This window comes from Triticum aestivum, chromosome 7D (assembly GCF_018294505.1).
Source record: "Triticum aestivum cultivar Chinese Spring chromosome 7D, IWGSC CS RefSeq v2.1, whole genome shotgun sequence".
Classification (NCBI taxonomy): Eukaryota; Viridiplantae; Streptophyta; class Magnoliopsida; order Poales; family Poaceae; genus Triticum; species Triticum aestivum.
The window spans coordinates 512,114,185-512,139,988 of record NC_057814.1 but is presented as its reverse complement, the minus strand read 5'-3'; the positions used below and the strand labels follow the sequence as shown (position 1 = coordinate 512,139,988).

Below are 25,804 nucleotides of genomic sequence, written 5' to 3'. Positions count from 1 at the left end.
GGTCAATTTGGTATATAAACCGCACACAAGACAATTTTGTTTCGTTGCATCTTCAGTGACCATCGTGTTGATTAACTTTCTAATGCAGAACTTGGTTGTTTTCACCTTCATTGCCCTTTTTTCCTTCGTTTCCTTATAGAAGATCACTGGTAGAAAAAAGCCCTTTAGTCCCGGTTCGCAACAACCTTTAGTCCCGGCTGTGCAACTGGGACTAAATATGCGCGACTAAAGACCCCCCCCTTTAGTCGCGCCTCTTACGAACCGCGACTAAAGGCTTTAGTCCCGGTTCTCGTGGCTGACCGGGACTAAAGGCCCGTCCACGTGGGCGCCAGTGGTCCGTCGGGGCGGAGGACCTTTAGTCCCGGTTCTCGTGGCTAACCGGGACTAAAGGCCTCCTCCGCAGGTTTAGGGTTTTAGCCCCCCTAAACCTGGTTTCTTTTTAATTTGTAGTGTTTTATTTCTTTTATATTTTATTTTTTGTTTTATTTTAATTTTGATGAAGTTTCAGTACACATATTCTAAGCTACTATATACATGCATATGAAATTTCAAACAAGAAGAATTCAAGAGGAATATATAATATATATTCAATCTCGGGTGACCATATACAACTTCGAACAAGTTTCCATACACAATTAGGATGGATGACCATATACAACTTCGAACAAGTTTCAATCTCGGGTATGCATATAAATTTCTTCGTCCTCGGTATAGTGTTCTCCTTTAGGATTGATGACTTCCCTCATGAAAAATCCTGCTAATTCTTCTTGAATTGGTCGGAAGCGAGCTTCTGGACTAAGCCTCCTCCGCAAGTTATTCGTCGCGTTCCGCACGCTATCCGATGCCTTCCGCTCAGAGGTGTGTCTCCGGATGTTCTCACAAACATAGTATCCACATAGATTGGGCCCCGGTGGCTGCTTATCCACATTAACTAACCTTCTGAAATCTAGCTCATGTTTGAATTCACCGACAATTTCTTCTGAGAACCGTCTCCAAACCCTACAGGGCAAAGAAAATTAAATGAACAAGGGAGTTATTAGTTACTTGATATTAGGAAATGAACGAAAGAGACCGATCGATATAGAGCTCAAATGATTGAAAATAATTACTTTTGCAGCATTTTTCTCATGTCGGCCCAACGCTTTGGATCCGAATCCATAGAGTCCATGATTAGAACTCTGGAGGTGTGAAGTTCAATATTTAGCAGAATCCAGTGGAACCTGCGGACACGTTACATGCACAGTCATGCATAACTCATCGATTAGACATACCATGCATGGAGTAAACAAAAGAGAATGGGCACAAGAGAGAAACACTCACCCAAAATGGTAAGGAAATAGAATATGACTTTTGAGTTGATGCTTTCTAAGAAACTTGTACAAGTCTTTCTCCACGTCTTCGGGGTGATGTTGTAACACATGTCCATTAACGATATGTGGGTCAATGAACCCAACATCATGGATGTTTCTTATTTTGCATTCCCAAATCTTCAATCTGCATAATAGCGTACGCAACAATATAGTTAGGACAATATATATATATATATAGTGCAGGCAATGAAGAACGAGATGAGGTAGAAATAAATCACTTACAGAACGTAGCAACTCAGCATAGATTTGTCGAGGTCGCGCAGATTGAACAGCTGGAACAATTCACTCATATGAACTTGTACAGAGTACCGTTTGGTGTGATGCTCATCTGTAACATCCGCATAAACATATTCTTTGTCGGCCCATGTTATGAATTGCTTGTACCAACGTAGCAGATTTCGCATTTGTGGTGGTAGACTCTTTTCCCGCGCAGGCTCGACGAGAGACCCATTCCGCACATATTGTAATGCTATCTCACATACTGGCGCATCCTCAAGGCCTAAGAAGGCACGAAGAGTCAAACCCATCTCGGACGCTTGTTTCATGGCACTCGCTACAGTCAATCCAAGTGCTGCCGCAGCTACTATGATCTCGGGGTCCTCTTCCGGACCGGCTTTCACTATGAGCGGGGGGATCGATTGTTTCTTCTGCATCCCGAGCTGGTCAACTTGTTTCCCGCTTTTTTTACTTTCTTCTTTCTCCTCCTTCAATATTTTTGCTTGCCTACGAAGTTCATGTCCATAGTCGTCAGGCATATTCAGCTCGGCTTGGGACGGTGTCGTCAAAAAATCCTTAGCCCACTTCTTTTGCTTCTCAGTGAATACTTGCTTGGGCTCAGGCTCTTTTATCGCCTTCATATCCGCCTTCCATTTCTCATAATCAGCAGACGCGGCCAATTTGGTTTCAGCTTCACTAAGTTCCCCAGGCCTTGGGAGGAGAGGCTTCAGTGATGGCTCCGGTACCCTTGTGGTCTTAGGTACATAAGGGTCCGGGTTAATAGTCCAGGAGCGGGTTTCCTTGCTGTCCGCCTGCTTCTGCTTCTTCGCCGGAGGTGGATTGGGGGGCGTCGTACCCGCCGGAGGAGGATTGGGGGGCGTCGTACCCGCCGGAGGTTGTGGATCGGGGGACGGCGTCGAATGGCGTGAAGGAGGTGTAGGTGAACCACCACGACCACCACCACCGCCACCACCGCCACCACCACCACCATCGGAGGGGGGTGGACTTGCTAGCCTTGGCGCCTCGCCTGGAAACACTATGTACTTCTTTTTCCATAGAATGATCTGGCGCTTGACATCTCCAAGTCTTCTCTCCCCTTCGGGTGTAGGTTTGTCAATCTCCAGGTCCTCAAACCCTTGGACTATGTCTTCCACCGTGACACGAGCATAGCCATATGCAATGGGGTTGTTGTGGTGGAGTGCTCCAGGTGTACAGGGTAAAGCACTGCCGCTAGCTACCTTCGTGGAAACGTTCCCCACGGGATAATGCAGATCACATTCTTTCATCTCCTTTACATCATCCACGGGGTAGTGAGGCTCCGGTGCACGAATCTCGATCATCGGTGCACTAGCACCAGGCGGGGCATCCGTGGAAGCCACGCTGCTTCTCCGCTGCTGGCTTCCGCGATCCGCTTCATGATCTTCATGCGGCCCTGCAGCCGATTTTTCTTTTACTAGTTCATGCACGGTCTGCTTCAACTCATGGAGTTCCGATGCAAACTTCGTCATAAGATCTGCATCCCGGTCCGTCTTTCTCTTACGGCTTCTGTAACAGTACGGGTCATTGTCCTGGGAAAACCCTACTTTCCACGGAACTTTGCCTTTGCCTCGTACACGTCCTCCGTGTTCATCATTCCCGAGGGCTGTTGTCAGTGCGTCTTTCTCTCTGTTGAACTTGATCAAGCCCTCTTGAGCTTGGGTCATTGCGTCAATAAGGGCTTGGGTGGGAGCAAACTTTTCTGCCGGTGAACACACACCCCTGTCTCCGGGTCTAGCGATCCCCCATGCCCGTACCACCAGCTTTTGGCCCTTGGGTCCCATCCCTCTGTACCTAGAGGGATTCCTCGCACCCTCAGGTCCTCCTCCATCTTCTGCCACCTAGGCTCCGAAAGGCGGTATCCTCCTGGCCCCATAATATGATGGAACTTTTTCTTACTCGCATTATCCTTATTTTTTTTCGATATTTCCTTGAAATGCTCCGATTGCTTTTGCCTCACAAATTCTGGCCAATCATCTTTCAGTTTCTCATGTTGTCCATTGAAATCCGGAGTCTTGCCCTTGTTGACATAGTCACGGGTTAAATTTTTCTTGAAGTTCCGGAATGCTTCGCCCATCTTCTGAAGAGCGAACTCTTTAACTAGCCTCCTCCTCTCACGTCCACCCGGAACCTCGTTACCGAATTCATCGACTTTGTTGTATTCCGGAGGTAGAATGAAATGTTCCATAAGCTTTCTCCAGCAATCCTTTTTCGTTCTCTTGTCGACAAAACTGAAACCAAGACGTGCCTTCTTTGGCTCCTTCCATTCCTGGACGGTGATCCGGACGTTGTCTCTAACAACGACTCCCCATTGATTGATAAACTTTGAGGTGTGCTGTAGGGGCTTGCCGGTTTCACTGACAAACTCAATGGCATATGTTTCTCCTGTTTTCATCGCCTTGGATTTGCCACGCTCTGTCGTACTCGTTCCGGCCGAGGGCTAAAAAAAGAAAGAGAGTCGCGCGCGTTAATACATATGTATTCACATTTAAGTAAGTTTGTATCACGAGAGGCTCAATGTATATATATACCTCGCCGGAGGTGGTTGCTACTTGCAATTCGAGATCGTCGTTTGTTGACGGTTGACCTCCGTCGGCAATGTCCGTTCCTTCACCTTCTTGATCATCGACAATCTCTGTTCCACCGTCAAGGTTCAGAAAAGAAGAGACTACATCCTCTCCTTGCTCATATTCTGAGCCCGGCACATAAGGAATCTCGTTGTTGATGATGCCCATTAAATAACGTTCAGCCTCCGGATCCCTAAGCGGCTCGGCTCTATCGTCCGCCATATGTCACTCCTGCATGTAGTAAAAATTCTCTAAGTATAAAGGAATTAAAAATAAGATTAAGGGGACATAGAGGAGGAGGAATTAAAAAATAAGATTATTGAGCACTGCCAAGTATTTTGTTTTGTTTTCTTTGTTTTTCTTTTTGGTTTTCATTTGGTTTCTTTCTTCTTCCTTTCTTCTTCTTTTTTTCTTCTTCTTCCTTTCTTCCTCTTTCTTCTTTCTTTCTTCTTCTTCCTTTTTCTTTCTTCTTTCTTTCTTCTTCTTCCTTTCTTCTTCCTTTCTTCTTCTTTTTTTCTTCTTCCTTTTTCTTTCTTCTTTCATTTGGTTTTCATTTTTTCTTCTTCCTTTTTCTTTCTTCTTTTTTCTTCTTCCTTTTTCTTTCTTCTTTCTTTCTTCTTTCTTTTTTTCTTCTTCCTTTTGTTCTTCTTTCTTTTGGTTTTCATTTGGTTTTCTTTCTTCTTTCTTTTTGGTTTTCATTTGGTTTCTTTTGTTTTGTTTTGTTTTCTTTTTTTTCTTCTTCCTTTTTCTTTCTTCTTCCTTTTTTCTTCTTCCTTTTTCTTTCTTCTTTCTTTCTTCTTTCTTTTCTTCTTTTTTCATTTGGTTTCTTTCTTCTTCTTCCTTTCTTCTTCTTTTTTCTTCTTCCTTTTCTTTCTTCTTTTTTTCTTCTTCCTTTTTCTTTCTTCTTTCTTTTTTTCTTCTTCCTTTTTTTTCTTCTTTCTTTTGGTTTTGTTTTGTTTTCATTTTTTTCTTCTTCCTTTTTCTTTCTTCTTTTTTTCTTCTTCCTTTTCTTTCTTCTTTCTTTCTTCTTTCTTTTTTTCTTCTTCCTTTTTTCTTCTTCCTTTTTTCCTTCTTCCTTTTTTCTTCTTCTTTCTTTTGGTTTTGTTTTGTTTCTTTTTTTTCTTCTTCCTTTTTCTTTCTTCTTCCTTTTTTCTTCTTCCTTTTTCTTTCTTCTTCTTTCTTCTTTCTTTTTGGTTTCTTGGCAGGGGCAGCGGGCGGGCGGCGGGCAGGGGCAGCGGCGGCGGGCGGCGGGCAGGGGCAGCGGGGCGGGCGGGCGGCGCGCGCGGCGGCGGGCAGGGGCAGGGCTAGGGGCAGGGCCAGGGGCGGGGGCCGCGGCAGGGGGGCGGCGGGCGGCGGGCAAGGCAGGGCAGGGCGGCGGCGGCGCTCACTGGGGGCGGGGGCGGCGGCGCGCAGGGCAGGCGAAGTGGGGGACGGCGGAGCTCACTGGGGGCAGGGCGTCGGCGTCGGCGTCGATCGGCGTCGGGGCAGGGCCTTCGGCGTCGAGAGAAGAATGGGAAGTGGCGGAAACTGCTAAGTGAGTATAGTATAGACAAGACTTTAGTCCCCGGTTGGGGAGGCGGACCGCGACTAAGTACCCTTTAGTCGCGGTTGGCGGTCCGCCACACAACGCGACTAAAGGGTTTTGGCGCCGCTTTCGTTCCCGCGCAGAAAGAGCTTAGTCGCGTTGGGACACCAACCGCGACTAAAGGGCACCTTTAGTCGCGGTCCGCCTCCCCAACCGCGACTAAAGATCCTTTTTCATATAAAATAAAACTAATTCATTTTAAAATCTTAAAAATACAATTATATATCAAAAAAATCAGAAAAATAAAACTAATTCATTTTAAAATCTTAAAAATACAATTATATATCAAAAAATCAGAAAAATAAAACTAATTCATTTTAAAATCTTAAAAATACAATTATATATCAAAAAATCAGAAAAATAAAACTAATTCATTTTAAAATCTTAAAAATACAATTATATATCAAAAAAATCAGAAAAATAAAACTAATTCATTTTAAAATCTTAAAAATACAATTATATATCAAAAAATCAGAAAAATAAAACTAATTCATTTTAAAATCTTAAAATACAATTATATATCAAAAAATCAGAAAAATAAAACTAATTCATTTTAAAATCTTAAAAATACAATTATATATCAAAAAATCAGAAAAATAAAACTAATTCATTTTAAAATCTTAAAAATACAATTATATATCAAAAAAATCAGAAAAATAAAACTAATTCATTTTAAAATCTTAAAAATACAATTATATATCAAAAAAATCAGAAAAATAAAACTAATTCATTTTAAAATCTTAAAAATACAAATTATATATCAAAAAAATCAGAAAAATAAAACTAATTCATTTTAAAATCTTGAAAATACAAATAATATATCAAAAAAAAAGAAAAATAAAACTAATTCATTTTAAAATCTTGAAAATACAAATAATATATCAAAAAAATCAGAAAAATAAAACTAATTCATTTTAAAATCTTAAAAATACAAATTATTTATCAAAAAAACAGAAAAATAAAACGAATTCATTTTAAAATCTTGAAAATACAAATAATATATCAAAAAAATCAGAAAAATAAAACTAATTCATTTTAAAATCTTAAAAATACAAATAATATATCAAAAAAATCAGTTCATCGATCCCTTGAAGGTTTGACAAAAGGTTTGATACATCATTCAGTTCATCGACCAAATACAAATCATCCGGATTCGCCATCGTACGTTTAATTCACGTGATCCATTCAACAAGTTTGTACAATAAATTATTACACATCAATTCTTCCCTTGTGTCCCTGCTTGCTTACGATTGTGCCGTATCCATGGAGCATCCTCATCATTTAACTTAATGCTTGGGTCAGTGTTCACTTTGAAGGGCGGAATTTCACCAAACATATTATAATCTTCTGACATGTCTGTCTTGTCCTCCACTCCCACGATGTTTCTTTTCCCTGAAAGAACAATGTGGCGCTTTGGATCATCGCATGATGTACTGATCGTTTTCTTATCTTTCCGTTTCCTCGGTTTGCTACTCATGTCCTTCAAATAAAAAACCTGAGCGACATCTTTGGCAAGGACGAATGGTTCGTCAAGGTAACCAAGATTGTTGAAATCCACCATTGTCATTCCGTATTGCTCGTCCACCTTTACCCCACCTCCTGTTAGCTTGAACCATTTGCACCGGAACAAAGGGACCTTAAAGGAGGGTCCATAGTCAAGTTCCCATATCTCCTCTATGTAACCATAATATGTGACCTTTCGCCCATTCTCGGTTGCTGCATCAAAGCGGACACCACTGTTTTGGTTGGTGCTCTTTTTATCTTGGGCGATGGTGTAAAATGTATTCCCATTTATCTCATACCCTTGGAAAATCGTTATAGTCGAAGATGGTTTCTTGGCCAACATGTACAGCTGATCTCCAACATCATTGTCATTCATTAAATGTTTTCACAACCAACTGCCGAAAGTCTCCATGTGGGCCTTTCTAATCCAGGATTCAGGCTTCCCCGGGTTGTCCGAGCGTAAAATATTCTTGTGTTGCTCGAAGTACGGAGCCACAAAGCTGGAATTTTGCAGAACTGTGTGGTGTGCTTCAGTCATAGAATGACCGTCCATACATATCGTGGATTTCCTTCCGATCTTGCCTTTTCCACTTAGTTTCCCCTCGTGCCGCGATTAAGGAATACCAATCGGCTTAAGGTCAGGAACATAGTCAATAGAGAACTCAATTACCTCCTCATTTCCATAGCCCTTGACGATGCTTCCTTCTGGCCTAGCACGGTTACGAACATATTTCTTTAATACTCCCATGAACCTCTCAAAGGGGAACATATTGTGTAGAAATACAGGACCGAGAATGGAAATCTCTTCGACTAGGTGGAGCAGGAGGTGCGTCATAATATCGAAGAAGGATGGTGGGAACACCAACTCGAAACTGACAAGGCATTGGACCACATCGTTCTGTAACCGTGGTAGATCTTCTGGATTGATTACCTTCTGAGAGATTGCATTGAGGAATGCACATAGCTTCACAATGGCTACTCGAACATTTTCCGGTAGGAGCCCCCTCAAAGCAATCGGAAGCAATTGCGTCATAATCACGTGGCAGTCGTGAGACTTCAGGTTTTGGAACTTTTTCTCCGCCATGTTTATTATTCCCTTTATATTCGACGAGAAGCCAGACGAGACCTTCATACTGCTCAGGCATTCAAAAAAATGACCTTCTCTTCTTTGGTAAGAGCGTAGCTGGCACGACCTTGAAACCATTCCGGATGCCGGTCATCTGGGTCTTTCAAAAGTTGCTGGTCCTGCCGTGCTTCCTTTGTATCATTTGTCTTCCCATACACGCCCAAAAAGCTTAGCAGGTTCACGCAAATATTCTTCGTAACATGCATCACGTCGATTGCAGAGCGGACATCTAGGACTTTCCAATATTCTAGCTCCCAAAATATAGATTTCTTCTTCCACATGGGTGCGTGCCCGTCAACTCCCCGCGGAACTGATTGTCCGCCAGGACCCTTTCCAAAGATGACTTTCAAATCCTTGACCATATCAAATATCTCAGCACCAGTACGTTCCGCAGGCTTCGGCCGGTGATCTGCCTTGCCGTTGAAATGCTTGCCTTTCTTTCTTATGTTATGATTTCGGGGAAGAAATCGACGATGACCCAGGTACACGTTCTTCTTACAGTTAACCAAACGTACACTTTCAGTCTCATGTAAGCAGTGCGTGCATGCATTGTATCCCTTATTTGTCTGTCCCGAAAGGTTACTGAGAGCAGGCCAATCGTTGATGGTTACAAAAAGCAACGCTCGTAGGTCAAATTCCTCTCCTTTGTGCTCATCCCAGACACGTACACCAGGTCTGGCCCACAACTGTAAAAGTTCATCAACTAATGGCCTTAGGTACACATCGATGTCGTTCCCGGGTTGCTTTGGACCTTGGATGAGCACTGGCATCATAATGAACTTCCGCTTCATGCACAACCAAGGAGGAAGGTTGTAGATGCATAGAGTCACGGGCCAGGTGCTATGGCTGGAGCTCTGCTCGCCAAAAGGATTCATGCCATCAGTACTTAGACCAAATCTTATGTTCCTTGCGTCAGCTGCAAAATCTTTGAACACTCTGTCGATCTTTCTCCATTGCGTTCCATCAGCGGTGTGTCTCAACTCCCCGTCGGACTTACGGTCCTCTTTGTGCCATCGCAACGACTTGGCATGCTTTTTGTTCATGAAGAGACGTTTCAACCGTGGTATTATAGGAGCATACCACATCACCTTGGCGGGAACCCTCTTCCTGGGTTTCTCGCCCTCAACATCGTCACCAGGGTCATCGCCTCTGATCTTATAACGCAATGCGGTGCATACAGGGCATTCATTCAAATTCTCGTATTCACCGCGGTAGAGGATGCAGTCGTTAATGCATGCAAGTATCTTCAGAACCTCTAAACCTAGAGGGCAGACAACCTTCTTTGTTTCGTACGTACTGGCGGGCAACTCGTTATTCTTCGGAAACATATTCTTCAACATTTTCAGCAAATTTTCAAATGATGAGTCACCTACACCTTCCTGTGCCTTCCATTTTAGCAAATCCAGTGTGCAGCCCAGCTTTTTCAGACTATTATCGCATCCTGGATACAACGACTTTTTGTGATCCTCTAACATGCGATCCAAATTCTCCCTATCCTTGTCAGTTTCGCAGCGTCTCCGTGCATCAGCAATGGTCCGACCAAGATCATCAGCGGGCTCATCATGTGCCTCTTCTTCACCTTCACCTAACCCTTCCCCACCTTCAGCATCATCCTCCATGAAAGTATCACCGAAATGATCATGATAGTTGTCATCGATATCATCCCCTTCTTCATCTTCTTCCATTCTAACCCCTCTTTCTCCATGCTTGGTCCAACAATTATAGCTTCGCATGAAACCGTGCCGAAGCAGGTGCATGTGAACGTCTCTTGAGGAGGAGTAACCCTTCTGATTCTTACAGACAGCACATGGACAGATAATAAAACCTTGTTGCTTGTTCGCATTTGCCACTACGAGGAAATCTTTCAAACCCGTAGTGAACTCGCCGGAGAGTCGGGGACCGTACATCCATTGCCGATTCATCTGCATTATTATTATATAAAGTATATAATTAACCATCATGCATTTGTTAAACTAACTAGCTAGAAATAATACAAATTAAACAATGAACTACACACATGCATATTTTATCAATGACACATGAAAGGTTCAAGTTGCTAACCATGATCGCGGAGGAAAAATAAATGAGAAAGCTCAAGTGTGGCTCGGACACTTCATATCATGTTTGTTTCAGGCTCTCGGGCATTTCATCGAACACCTTGTGTGCATAGGAGGAACCAAAAGCAAACACACCACCCCCTTCTGAAAATTGTGAAGTGAGCTGAGTCCTATATATAGGGATGGGCCTTTAGTCCCAGTTGGCCTGGCCAACCGCGACTAAAGGCCTTCGGGGACCTTCAGTCCCGGTTGGCCAGGCCAACCGGGACTAAAGCCCCTCCCGTCCGCCAGCTGTCGACCGAGCGCGCTGGGCCCAGATAGTTGGTCGCGGGTCTCCTCCCGAACCGTGACTAAAGACCCCTTTTGTCGCGGTTCGATTGTTTTGGGGACTAATGGGGGCGTATGGAAGCCTCTTTTTCTACCAGTGGATGATACTCCTATATAAGACACGCCCATTTCAAAATTAACATCCTTTTGTTTGGGCAGATTTGTTTACCTGTTGAAACTAAAGCTTTTTTAATGAATCGTTAGTTTTTGTAGTGTCTCTAACACAAAATATAAGACGTACTTTCTTTAGGAACGACAAAAGTCATACTCCCTCGGTGCATATATGGCTGGTCATATATAGTGGGGAGTAACTTATACTACTGTATCAGGGTGTTACAGAAAGGCTGATCCAAATTCATTGTTTGTTGTGGGTATTTGATGACTTTTGCACAATTGTGATGTTCTTTTTTCTTTTTGCAATTTACTCTTCGGCTGGAGATGCTCTTAACTGGGCATCGTAGTTTTGAGAGTGCACCTCAATGTACTGATCCGCACCTGAATGTATTGTTCGATCGGTCTGAACCCTCTCATTGTGAACAAAGTCCAGTTCTGCACTATTGCAATTTGCAACAACAAATTTATTTACTAGGAGCAACGGAAGTTCTGATTTACATACAAAATATGAGACTAGATTTTCGTTCAAACCTATAAGATCGATCGACTACAATCCATTCAAACAACCTGTAATATGTATATAGTCCATAAAATGGCTTTAACGAAGCACTATTTTTCCAAGCTTAAGCGACGATGGGTTTGGGCGGCAATTCCTTGGCGGCGAGGAAGTGGGCGAAGAGCTGGCTGGCCTGCACGGGCGTGACGGTGGGCACCATGTGGCCGGCGCCGCGGACGGTGACGAAGGTGAGGCCGTCGTAGTCCACCTGGAAGCCGCCGACCTGGTCGCTGGTGAACCACTCCCTCCACTGCTTGAGGGTCCTGAGGCCGAGCTTGCGCAGCGCGTGGCGGGTGGAGGACACGGGCACGCGGCCGTCGGTGTCGCCGCTGTACACCCACACGCGGAGGCCGGCGTCGACCATCCTCTTGATCACCGGCAGCGTGGACGCCGGCGAGTCCTGCCAGTGCTGGAAAAGCGGGTCGCTGCACGCGGCCCACGCGTAGGGGATGCTCCCGGTGGCGTTGGCGTGCAGCGCGTCCTGCACGTCCCGCCGGTTCAGGTACGCGGCGGCGTAGCTGTCCAGGCACGGGTCGTAGCTGTTGTAGCGCGGCCGCAGGGGCCTGCCGTTGTCGGACCGGTGGAGGCGGCGCGGCAGCTGGCCCGCCGTGCCGGAGGGGTTGGCTGTGCAGGCGGGGGTGTAGAGGCTGTAGAGGTCGATGTGGTCGAAGGCCCCGTAGAAGCCGTTCATGGCGCGGTCGCAGGCGGGGTTGCTGGCGGGGTTGTGGCCCGTCGAGGAGAAGTCGCTGCTGTTACCGGCGTGGTCGAACCTGCAGTTCTTGTTGATGGCGTCGTAGAGCTCGTCGGAGATGACGGCGTGGTCCCACGCGTAGTTCACCATGCCGCGGTCGTCCGACGCCTCGTCGATCGCCGCGTTCCCGATCTGGGACAACTAGGGGTTAACATCATCGACGACGAGGCAAGCAACATCTAACCGTAAATCAACAGAATTGATTGCGTACCATGAATCCCTTGAAATTGATGCGCCTGCTCTTGTGCACCTTCTTGTTCTGCTCCACGATCTTCTCGGCGAGATTGGGGACGTAGTGCCCTACCAAATTTAGAAGATTGATTAGATTTTCTCCTACTAGTATTACGTAGTTAATGTGGTACCATAATCACGAGATTGATCGACAGGTAGTAGCAATACTCACCGGCGTAGCTCTCTCCGGCGATGTAGAAATCGTGGCCCTTGAACTGTGGGAACCTCTCGAACCAGTTGACGAGGAACGTATACGCATCATGGGCTGATTCACGAACGCATCCATTCGAGTAAGTCAATCAATCAATTAGAGAAAAACTAAAAATATGCATGGGTTGGGTACTTGGGTCATGCATGGATGGATACGTACCAGCGAGCTCGTCGCCGAATCTCTCGAGATCGGCCGTGGTGTTCGTGTAGGAGAACCCGACGCCGGCAGGCTGCTCCAAGAAGAGCAGATTTGCCTCTGCAGTTGCACACGTACAGAAAATTAAGAACTATGATCAACTATTTAACTGTAATTACCAAAGTTGATGGCACTGTGAGTTTGTGACAGGGCACCTTTGTTCCATGCGTCGGGGTTGAGCCTGAGCTCAGGGGTGCCCTTCTGGATAAGCAAGGGGCCCACCTCCTCCAGCGCTCCGTACCCAAGCGACGAGCATCCGGGCCCTGCATGCATGCAATAACATTTTTTACTCTAGAACGACCAACGACACGACTCAGATCGATCGAGTCGAGTAGATGCTCATGGTGGCGCGTACCTCCGTTGAGCCAGAGGACGAGGGGCTTCTTGACGACGTCGTGGGTGGCCTCGAAGAACCAGTAGAAGAGCGCGCGGCCGTGCGTCTGGTTCACCGTCACGTACCCGGCGAACTGCCGGACGCCGAGCCCCTCCGGCTGCCCCGGCAGCGCCTCCACCAGGTCCGCCTCCTGCCGGTCGAACACCTCCGCGAACCCGTCGCGGTGGTGCCTCGCCGCCGCCACGGACGTCGTCGTCGACACGAGCGCGACCGCGAGCAGCAGGACGACCGCCGCCGCCTTCGACATGGCCATGGCCACTCGACGTACGTAGACCGATCGACCAAAGCCGCTCGTGAACTGCTACGTACGTGGTACTCTGCTCCGCGGATATTCAGCATCTGCCCCGTGGGTATATATATGGCAGCAGGTTGAAAGTTTTCCAGATCGGATTTCGACCGCGTTTGGATGGAAATCAAATCTCTCGCGGGGAAAGAGATGGAAATATATCAAATCAGCTCGTACTCGTAGCTGGCCGTTGCGATGCAGGATTTGGTTTGTCTGGTAAGTAGTTATTATTAGTCCGGTATACATCAGCATTGCTAGTATTTGCTACGTATCTGGACGGATTAAAACGCGGGCAGACGCACGTATCTGGACGGATTAAAACGCGACGCGGCCAGTCTGTTGCAAAAGGATCCAGCTTGCTAATTTCATGCCATTCCATTTGTATGCACTGTCAGGTTTTGTTACGAATTTTAGTCACGGGCTTGTTGTTGCACGTTGATTGATTGATTGGTTGGTTCGGTACCGAGACAGTACCTGACATACTGCTATATGGTAGAGCAGTGCTGTACGTACGTAGGTGCCGTGTCACGTGTACGTCGACAAATACGGTGGAGTTAGTCGGTCTAGACCATGACACAATAGGCCAGTACACAAAAGTACACTACACGCTGAGAGGAGGTAGATTCACCAAGGACCCCAATATACACATATGATGTATAACACCCTCAGGTACATCGGATCCTCGATGCAAAAAAAAAAGTACATCGGATCCTGATCAAACGCATGGCAATTACTCAGTGCGGCGTGGTAATTATTTTGAAAAAAAATATAGTACATGGCAATTTTCACTTTTGAACGTGGCAAATCCTATATAATAAGCATGGCAAATCCTAAAAATCTGCAGCATGTAGAGCATCTCCAATAGATGTATTTTACATCACCAGGAAGTAGTAGATGTGAAATTTACATAGTCAAAAAGTGATTTTTACATCACAAAAGAAGGCTAACTCCAACAGATGATGTACACTAGATGATGTAAAACTAGTGCTCCAATAGATGATGAAAAACTAGTGCTTTGGTGACACGGCAGCAGCGCGGGTGGGGCTTGGAATCAAGCGTTGGAGTTGCAGGGAGACGACCGGTAGAGTCACGGAGGTTGTGTGGCCTGGCGGCGGCGACGGAGATTCTCCAAATTCAGCAGCAGCCAAGCGGCGTTGATTCAGCCGAAGTCGAGGCGTGCGACGGCAGGGAAGTAGCATAGTCGCATGGAGACGACCAGAAGATGGAGGTTGTGTGGGCGCCAACAGTGACAGAGATGCTTCAAATCAGAGGCGGTGCGGCGGAGGCAGAGCGGCTTTGATTCCAGCGATTTCGAGGCATGGGGCGGCAAAAAAGTGGTGGATCTGGCGGCGGCGGCAGTTGGGAGGCCAGATATGCCAGGTGTGGCGTGGGATGGGGTCCGGCGGGCGGGCGGCGTGGCGTGGGGGTGCGGCGGAAAGCAGGGTGGTCGTGCGGTGGAAGGTTCCGGTGGCAGTTGGGCTTCGCGCGACACGGCTGCACCCAAGTGATGTATATGATCCATCTACATTATATGTTGGAGTGACTTCTTGGGCCTTGGTGATGTATATTTCGGTTATTTTAACATCTACATCATTTATTGAAGATGCTCTTAGGCTCATTAAACCACACACTAGAAAAAGAATCATTTCTTTTTGCGGAAATGATCATTTCTGTTAGAAAAGTTCATTGGAAGTATAAAGCATCTCAAACATAATAAAAATTATGTAAAGATTTCAAGACCACTGAACGATCACTACTACCTCAAGAACGAGCCGCCGGCGTGCCGCTGTTGTCCCTCCTGTTGGGAATCATAGCATAATTTTAAAATTTTCCTACGCTCACCAAGATGCATCTATGGAGTATACTAGCAACGAGGGGAAAGGAGTGCATCTACATACCCTTGTAGATCGCGAGCGGAAGCGTTCCAATGAACGTGGATGACGGAGTCGTACTCGCCGTGATCCAAATCACCGATGACCGAGTGCCGAACGGACGGCACCTCCGCGTTCAACACACGTACGGTGCAGCGACGTCTCCTCCTTCTTGATCCAGCAAGGGGGAAGGAGAGGTTGATGGAGATCCAGCAGCACGATGGCGTGGTGGTGGATGTAGCGGGTCTCGGCAGGGCTTCGCCGAGCTTCTGCGAGAGGGAGAGGTGTAGCAGGGGAGGAGGGAGGCGCCCAAGGCTGTGATATTGCTGCCCTCCCTCCCCCCCTTTATATAGGCCCCCTGGGAAGGGGGGGCGCCGGCCAAACCCATCTAGGGTGGGGGGCGGCGGCCAAGGGGGTGCCTTGCCCCCCAAGGCAAGTGGGAAGCCCCCCCACCCAAGGGTTTCCAACCCTAGGCGCATGGGGGGAGGCCCATGGGGGGCGCCCAGCCCACTAGGGGCTGGTTCCCTTCCCACTTCAGCCCACGGGGCCCTCCGGGATAGGTGGCCCCACCCGGTGGACCCCCGGGACCCTTCCGGTGGTCCCGGTACAATACCGGTAACCCCCGAAACTTTCCCGGTGGCCGAAACTTGACTTCCTATATATAATTCTTCACCTCCGGACCATTCCGGAACTCCTCGTGACGTCCGGGATCTCATCCGGGACTCCGAACAACTTTCGGGTTTCCGCATACACATATCTCTACAACCCTAGCGTCACCGAACCTTAAGTGTGTAGACCCTACGGGTTCGGGAGACATGCAGACATGACCGAGACGCCTCTCCGGTCAATAACCAACAGCGGGATCTGGATACCCATGTTGGCTCCCACATGTTCCACGATGATCTCATCGGATGAACCACGATGTCGAGGATTCAATCAATCCCGTATACAATTCCCTTTGTCAATCGGTATGTTACTTGCCCGAGATTCGATCGTCGGTATCCCAATACCTTGTTCAATCTCGTTACCGGCAAGTCTCTTTACTCGTACCGCAATGCATGATCCCGTGACTAACGCCTTAGTCACATAGAGCTCATTATGATGATGCATTACCGAGTGGGCCCAGAGATACCTCTCCGTCACACGGAGTGACAAATCCCAGTCTCGATCCGTGCCAACCCAACAGACACTTTCGGAGATACCCGTAGTGCACCTTTATAGTCACCCAGTTACGTTGTGACGTTTGGCACACCCAAAGCACTCCTACGGTATCCGGGAGTTGCACGATCTCATGGTCTAAGGAAAAGATACTTGACATTGGAAAAGCTCTAGCAAACGAAACTACACGATCTTTTATGCTATGCTTAGGATTGGGTCTTGTCCATCACATCATTCTCCTAATGATGTGATCCCGTTATCAATGACATCCAATGTCCATAGTCAGGAAACCATGACTATCTGTTGATCAACGAGCTAGTCAACTAGAGGCTTACTAGGGACACGTTGTGGTCTATGTATTCACACATGTATTACGATTTCCGGACAATACAATTATAGCATGAACAATAGACAATTACCATGAACAAAGAAATATAATAATAACCATTTATTATTGCCTCTAGGGCATATTTCCAACAGTCTCCCACTTGCACTAGAGTCAATAATCTAGTTACATTGTGATGAATCGAACACCCATTGCGTCCTGGTGTTGATCATGTTTTGCTCTAGGGAGAGGTTTAGTCAACGGATCTGCTACATTCAGGTCCGTATGTACTTTACAAATATCTATGTCTCCATTTTGAACACTTTCACGAATGGAGTTGAAGCGACGCTTGATATGCCTGGTCTTCCTGTGAAACCTGGGCTCCTTCGCAAGGGCAATAGCTCCAGTGTTGTCACAGAAGAGAGTCATCGGGCCCGACGCATTGGGAATCACCCCTAGGTCGGTAATGAACTCCTTCATCCAGACTGCTTCCTGTGCTGCCTCCGAGGCTGCCATGTACTCCGCTTCACATGTAGATCCCGCCACGACGCTTTGCTTGCAACTGCACCAGCTTACTGCTCCTCCATTCAAAATATACACGTATCCGGTTTGTGACTTCGAGTCATCCAGATCTGTGTCGAAGCTAGCGTCGACGTAACCCTTTACGACGAGCTCTTCGTCACCTCCATAAACGAGAAACATATCCTTAGTCCTTTTCAGGTACTTCAGGATATTCTTGACCGCTGTCCAGTGTTCCATGCCGGGATTACTTTGGTACCTTCCTACCAAACTTACGGCAAGGTTTACATCAGGTCTGGTACACAGCATGGCATACATAATAGACCCTATGGCCGAGGCATAGGGGATGACACTCATCTTTTCTATATCTTCTGCCGTGGTCGGGCATTGAGCCGTGCTCAATTGCACACCTTGCAATACAGGCAAGAACCCCTTCTTGGACTGATCCATATTGAACTTCTTCAATATCTTGTCAAGGTATGTACTCTGTGAAAGACCAATGAGGCGTCTTGATCTATCTCTATAGATCTTGATGCCTAATATATAAGCAGCTTCTCCAAGGTCCTTCATTGAAAAACACTTATTCAAATAGGCCTTTATACTTTCCAAGAATTCTATATCATTTCCCATCAATAGTATGTCATCCACATATAATAAGAGAAATGCTACAGAGCTCCCACTCACTTTCTTGTAAACACAGGCTTCTCCATAAGTCTGTGTAAACCCAAACGCTTTGATCATCTCATCAAAGCGAATGTTCCAACTCCGAGATGCTTGCACCAGCCCATAGATTGAGCGCTGGAGCTTGCATACTTTGTTAGCATTCTTAGGATCGACAAAACCTTCCGGCTGCATCATATACAACTCTTCCTTAAGGAAGCCGTTAAGGAATGCCGTTTTGACGTCCATCTGCCATATCTCATAATCATAGTATGCGGCAATTGCTAACATGATTCGGACTGACTTCAGCTTCGCTACGGGTGAGAAAGTCTCATCGTAGTCAACCCCTTGAACTTGTCGATAACCCTTAGCGACAAGTCGAGCCTTATAGATGGTCACATTACCATCCGCGTCTGTCTTCTTCTTAAAGATCCATTTGTTTTCTATGGCTCGCCGATCATCGGGCAAGTCAGTCAAAGTCCATACTTCGTTTTCATACATGGATCCTATCTCGGATTTCATGGCTTCTAGCCATTTGTCGGAATCCGGGCCCGCCATCGCTTCTTCATAGTTCGAAGGTTCACCGTTGTCTAACAACATGATTTCCAGGACAGGGTTGCCGTACCACTCTGGTGCGGAACGTGTCCTTGTGGACCTACGAAGTTCAGTAGTAACTTGATCCGAAGCTTCATGATCATCATCATTAACTTCCTCCCCAGTCGGTGTAGGCACCACAGGAACATCTTCCCGCGCTGCGCTACTTTCCGGTTCGGAAGGGGTGACTATCACCTCATCAAGTTCCACTTTCCTCCCACTCAATTCTTTCGAGAGAAACTCCTTTCTCAGAAAGGACCCGTTCTTGGCAACGAAGATCTTGCCTTCGGATCTGAGGTAGAAGGTATACCCAATAGTTTCCTTAGGGTATCCTATGAAGACGCATTTTTCCGACTTGGGTTCGAGCTTTTCAGGTTGAAGTTTCTTGACATAAGCATCGCATCCCCAAACTTTTAGAAACGACAGCTTAGGTTTCTTCCCAAACCATAATTCATACGGTGTCGTCTCAACGGATTTCGACGGAGCCCTATTTAAAGTGAATGCGGCAGTCTCTAAAGCATAGCCCCAAAATGAGAGCGGTAAATCGGTAAGAGACATCATAGATCGCACCATATCCAATAGAGTGCGATTACGACGTTCGGACACACCGTTTCTCTGAGGTGTTCCAGGCGGCGTGAGTTGTGAAACTATTCCACATTTCCTTAAGTGTGCACCAAATTCGTGACTTAAATATTCTCCACCACGATCTGATCGTAAGAATTTTATTTTCCTGTCACGTTGATTCTCAACCTCACTCTGAAATTCCTTGAACTTTTCAAAGGTTTCAGACTTGTGTTTCATTAGGTAGACATACCCATATCTACTTAAATCATCAGTGAGAGTGAGAACATAACGATATCCTCCGCGAGCCTCAACACTCATTGGACCGCACACATCGGTATGTATGATTTCCAATAAGTTGGTTGCTCGCTCCATTGTTCCGGAGAACGGAGTCTTGGTCATCTTACCCATGAGGCATGGTTCGCACGTGTCAAATGATTCGTAATCAAGAGACTCCAAAAGTCCATCTGCATGGAGCTTCTTCATGCGCTTGACACCAATGTGACCAAGGCGGCAGTGCCACAAGTATGTGGGACTATCGTTATCAACTTTACATCTTTTGGTATTCACACTATGAATATGTGTAACATCACGTTCGAGATTCATCAAGAATAAACCATTGACCAGCGGGGCATGACCATAAAACATATCTCTCAAATAAATAGAACAACCATTATTCTCGGATTTAAATGAGTAGCCATCTCGAATTAAACGAGATCCAGATACAATGTTCATGCTCAAAGCTGGCACTAAATAACAATTATTAAGGTTTAAAACTAATCCCGTAGGTAGATGCAGAGGTAGCGTGCCGACGGCGATCACATCGACCTTGGAACCATTCCCGACGCGCATCGTCACCTCGTCCTTCGCCAGTCTCCGTTTATTCCGTAGTTCCTGTTTTGAGTTACAAATATGAGCAACCGCACCGGTATCAAATACCCAGGAGCTACTACGAGTACTGGTAAGGTACACATCAATTACATGTATATCACATATACCTTTGGTGTTGCCGGCCTTCTTGTCCGCTAAGTATTTGGGGCAGTTCCGCTTCCAGTGACCACTTCCCTTGCAATAAAAGCACTCAGTCTCAGGCTTGGGTCCATTCTTCGACTTCTTCCCAGTAACTGGCTTACCGGGCGCGGCAACTCCCTTGCCGTCCTTCTTGAAGTTCTTCTTACCCTTGCCCTTCTTGAACTTAGTGGTTTTATTCACCATCAACACTTGATGTTCTTTCCTGATCTCCACCTCCGCTGATTTCAGCATTGAATATATCTCAGGAATGGTCTTTTCCATCCCCTGCATATTGAAGTTCATCACAAAGCTCTTGTAGCTTGGTGGAAGCGACTGAAGGATTCTGTCAATGACCGCGTCATCCGGGAGATTAACTCCCAGCTGAGTCAAGCGGTTGTGCAACCCAGACATTCTGAGTATGTGCTCACTTACAGAACTATTTTCCTCCATTTTACAGCTGAAGAACTTGTCGGAGACTTCATATCTCTCGACCCGGGCATGAGCTTGGAAAACCAATTTCAGCTCCTCGAACATCTCATATGCTCCATGTTTCTCAAAACGCTTTTGGAGACCCGGTTCTAAGCTGTAAAGCATGCCGCACTGAACGAGGGAGTAATCATCAGCACGCTGCTGCCAAGCGTTCATAACGTCTTGGTTCTCTGGGATTGGTGCTTCACCTAGCGGTGCTTCTAAGACATAATCTTTCTTGGCTACTATGAGGATGATCCTCAGGTTCCGGACCCAGTCCGTATAGTTGCTGCCATCATCTTTCAGCTTGGTTTTCTCTAGGAACACGTTGAAATTGAGGACAACGTTGGCCATTAGATCTACAAGACATAGTGTAAAGATTTTAGACTAAGTTCATGATAATTAAGTTCATCTAATCAAATTACACAATGAACTCCCACTCAGATAGACATCCCTCTAGTCATCTAAGTGAAACATGATCCGAGTTAACTAGGCCGTGTCCGATCATCACGTGAGACGGACTAGTCAAGATCGGTGAACATCTCCATGTTGATCGTATCTTCTATACGACTCATGCTCGACCTTTCGGTCCTCCGCGTTCCGAGGCCATGTCTGTACATGCTAGGCTCGTCAAGTCAACCTAAGTGTATTGCGTGTGTTCCGAGGCCATGTCTGTACATGCTAGGCTCGTCAACACCCGTTGTATGCGAACGTTAGAATCTATCACACCCGATCATCACGTGGTGCTTCGAAACAACGAACCTTCGCAACGGTGCACAGTTAGGGTGAACACTTTCTTGAAATTATCATAAGGGATCATCTTACTTAAAGCCGTCGTTCTAAGCAAATAAGATGCAAAAACATGATAAACATCACATGCAATCAAATAGTGACATGATATGGCCAATATCATCATGCTCCTTTGATCTCCATCTTCGGGGCACCATGATCATCTTCATCACCGGCATGACACCATGATCTCCATCATCATGATCTCCATCATTGTGTCTTCATGAAGTCGTCACGCCAACGATTACTTCTACTTCTATGGCTAACGCGTTTAGCAACAAAGTAAAGTAATTTACATGGCGTTATTAATGACACGCAGGTCATACAAAATAATAAAGACAACTCCTATGGCTCCTGCCGGTTGTCATACTCATCGACATGCAAGTCGTGATTCCTATTACAAGAATATGATCAATCTCATACATCACATCTTCTGGCCATATCACATCACATAACACATGCTGCAAAAACAAGTTAGACGTCCTCTAATTGTTGTTGCAAGTTTTTACATGGTTTGTAGGTTTCTAGCAAGAACGTTTCTTACCTACGTATGACCACAATGTGATTTGCCAATTTCTATTTACCCTTCATAAGGACCCTTTTCATCGAATCCGTTCCGACTAAAGTAGGAGAGACAGACACCCGCTAGCCACCTTATGCATCTAGTGCATGTCAGTCGGTGGAACCTGTCTCACGTAAGCGTACGTGTAAGGTCGGTCCGGGCCGCTTCATCCTACAATGCCGCCGAAACAAGAAACGACTAGTAGCGGCAAGAAGAATTGGCAACATCAACACCCACAACTTCTTTGTGTTCTACTCGTGCATAGTAACTACGCATAGGCCTGGCTCATGATGCCACTGTTGGGAATCGTAGCATAATTTTAAAATTTTCCTACGCTCACCAAGATGCATCTATGGAGTATACTAGCAACGAGGGGAAAGGAGTGCATCTACATACCCTTGTAGATCGTGAGCGGAAGCGTTCCAGTGAACGTGGATGACGGAGTCGTACTCGCCGTGATCCAAATCACCGATGACCGAGTGCCGAACGAACGGCACCTCCGCGTTCAACACACGTACGGTGCAGCGACGTCTCCTCCTTCTTGTTCCAGCAAGGGGGAAGGAGAGGTTGATGGAGATCCAGCAGCACGACGGCGTGGTGGTGGATGTAGCGGGTCTCGGCAGGGCTTCGCCGAGCTTCTGCGAGAGGGAGAGGTGTAGCAGGGGAGGAGGGAGGCGCCCAAGGCTGTGATATTGCTGCCCTCCCTCCCCCCCTTTATATAGGCCCCCTGGGAAGGGGGGGGGGGGCGCCGGCCAAACCCATCTAGGGTGGGGGGCGGCGGCCAAGGGGGTGCCTTGCCCCCCAAGGCAAGTGGGAAGCCCCCCACCCTAGGGTTTCCAACCCTAGGCGCATGGGGGGAGGCCCATGGGGGGGGCGCCCAGCCCACTAGGGGCTGGTTCCCTTCCCACTTCAGCCCACGGAGCCCTCCGGGATAGGTGGCCCCACCCGATGGACCCCCGGGACCCTTCCGGTGGTCCCGGTACAATACCGGTAACCCCCGAAACTTTCCCGGTGGCCGAAACTTGACTTCCTATATATAATTCTTCACCTCCGGACCATTCCGGAACTCCTCGTGACGTTCGGGATCTCATCCGGGACTCTGAACAACTTTCGGGTTTCCTCATACACATATCTCTACAACCCTAGCGTCACCGAACCTTAAGTGTGTAGACCCTACGGGTTCGGAAGACATGCAGACATGACCGAGACGCCTCTCCGGTCAATAACCAACAGCGGGATCTGGATACCCATGTTGGCTCCCACATGTTCCACGATGATCTCATCGGATGAACCACGATGTCGAGGATTCAATCAATCCCGTATACAATTCCCTTTGTCAATCGGTATGTTACTTGCCCGAGATTCGATCGTCGGTATCCCAATACCTTGTTCAATCTCGTTACCGGCAAGTCTCTTTACTCGTACCGCAATGCATGATCCTGTGACTAACGCCTTAGTCACATAGAGCTCATTATGATGATGCATTACCGAGTGGGCCCAGAGATACCTCTCTGTCACACGGAGTGACAAATCCCAGTCTCGATCCGTGCCAACCCAACAGACACTTTCGGAGATACCCGTAGTGCACCTTTATAGTCACCCAGTTACGTTGTGATGTTTGGCACACCCAAAGCACTCCTACGGTATCCGGGAGTTGCACGATCTCATGGTCTAAGGAAAAGATACTTGACATTGGAAAAGCTCTAGCAAACGAAACTACACGATCTTTTATGCTATGCTTAGGATTGGGTCTTGTCCATCACATCATTCTCCTAATGATGTGATCCCGTTATCAATGACATCCAATGTCCATAGTCAGGAAACCATGACTATCAGTTGATCAACGAGCTAGTCAACTAGAGGCTTACTAGGGACACGTTGTGGTCTATGTATTCACACATGTATTACGATTTCCGGACAATACAATTATAGCATGAACAATAGACAATTACCATGAACAAAGAAATATAATAATAACCATTTATTATTGCCTCTAGGGCATATTTCCAACACCTCCCTAACCGAAGCCGGTTTGACCTTGTCAATGACAGTCGGGAAGTCTTCGTGCACGTGCCCCTAAGGACCAATGCCGGGAGATGTAGTCGTCGTCGTTGAACCCTTGTACAGATCTAAAGCCTGACACCAAATCTCGCCACGTGACAGAAGATCCTAACCTCGCCGCTCAAAGGAGACGGCTAGAATCGCCGGAGATCCATCCACTATGTCCAAACAGATAAACTCGATGAGGATCGAAGCCCGGAAGACAAACTCGAAGAAGAAGTGTTGCCATCTACTCGAGCATCGCACCTGCGGAAAAACCCGAACATAAACTACTAACCTAGGCTGAGGCGCAGGGATTCTCCTTCCCGCCACCAACCGCCGAAGCGGCAGGCAGAGGAGATGTGAATCCACGGGCTCGCCGGTGAAGTTCGAAGGAAAAAGTTCGCCCTAACCGCATAGGGTTAGGGAACGAAATGGGAGGATAAAAAAATCATATCAAAAGACAGGTAGGCAGGCAGTTGCTACTAGACTGATCCGATTTTTTTGCGGGATAATGTGAGTTTTATTCCTCAGAAACAGAATTACAGTCTGCTAGCTATAATACATCATGAGTAACGCTGTCTGGCACACGGCGCAACCAGCAAGCGGTGCTACCACCAGATCTTCCTATACTAGCTAAACTATGAGCAACTCTATTTTGATGACGCTCAATTTTCAACGGAATAAACCCACGCGAGTCCAGAGTTTTCTTGATCTCCAACATGAGATGACCGTATGCAGAACGGTCCAACGAGTCATCAGTCAATGCAGCAACAACGGTCGCGTTATCGGATTGGATCACAATTGGCGATTCTGACCGCTGTATACTCATTGACAATCCTTCAAGAATAGCGCTAATATCTGCTTCAAGGGCATCTTTGCAGTTGAACAGGTACCGGTAAACCGAGAAGATAACCTCCCCCTCGAAATCCCTAAGCACCATGCCAGGCCCAGCTAGTCCTGTCTCCTTAAAAAATGATTCCATCCGTAGATAGTGCGACCCATCCCAGGGGAGGTTTTGGCCAGGGTGCACGTTTAGCACTAATAGGAGCCGGGATGGCCACCTGTTCATCCACGGTCATTTTTCCTTTAATGATATCCTCAATGCTGTACTTCTGGGCCTGATTGAAAGAATATAAAGACCCGAGGGGGGTCGCGCCTGTTGGAACTGGGTGTGGAAGGCCCGAGTACCACATAAAATGTGAATATTTTCATGGAAGGTCTCGGTTGGCGTGTTAGCTACTGCAGCATGCAAAGTAAAGCGTCACATTAGCGAATCTGAAGTTTGTCGACTGTGCGGATATTCAAAGGATGACTCATTTCATGCATTAATAACATGTCCAAGCTCTGTCGCGATATGGAATACAATGAGGCAGGTTTGGCCACTCCCGACTAATGATGAGTTAATCTACACGGGGCCGGAATGGTTAATGTCACTGCTTGCGGATATGACAGAGAAGATACGCGCAATGATTATTATGTTGCTTTGGCGTATATGGTCTGTACGGAATGACCAGTTGCACCATAAAGCCACTCCACCGCTTGACATCACAAAAGACTTTTTTAGACTGATCCGATTAACATGCATTAGGGTAGCAGATCCCTTATAACTCGTATTTGAAGATCAATTTGAGGTATTGGGATAAAAACAGTTAACTATCAGATCCCCTAAAATGTATACTGCTTGTAATTTTACCTCTTGCCTTTCTCAAGATCTGCTC

At 46.6% G+C, this 25,804-nt stretch overlaps 1 protein-coding gene across 1 annotated transcript; it reads right to left on the bottom strand.

The window, feature by feature from the left end:
• Window positions 1–11,350: 11,350 nt before the first annotated feature.
• Window positions 11,351–13,585, bottom strand: LOC123167376 (serine carboxypeptidase-like 34). Its single transcript, XM_044585220.1, has 6 exons — window positions 13,201–13,585; window positions 13,001–13,108; window positions 12,810–12,905; window positions 12,612–12,704; window positions 12,420–12,508; window positions 11,351–12,340 (listed from the first exon to the last, which is right to left on the bottom strand). The coding sequence occupies exons 1-6, from the start codon at window positions 13,490–13,492 to the stop codon at window positions 11,525–11,527; spliced, it is 1,494 nt and encodes a 497-aa protein (XP_044441155.1). The 5' UTR covers window positions 13,493–13,585; the 3' UTR covers window positions 11,351–11,524.
• Window positions 13,586–25,804: the final 12,219 nt, after the last annotated feature.

Excerpts from the sequence above, each read along its gene's own strand:
- LOC123167376 (XM_044585220.1), bottom strand. The coding sequence starts at position 13,492 with ATGGCCATGTCGAAGGCGGCGGCGGTCGTCCTGCTGCTCGCGGTCGCG. Across the intron at positions 13,109-13,200 it reads CGTCCTCTGGCTCAACGGAG|GGCCCGGATGCTCGTCGCTT; the intron begins GTACGCGCCACC and ends GCATGCATGCAG. Across the intron at positions 12,705-12,809 it reads ATTCGGCGACGAGCTCGCTG|CCCATGATGCGTATACGTTC; the intron begins GTACGTATCCAT and ends TTCGTGAATCAG.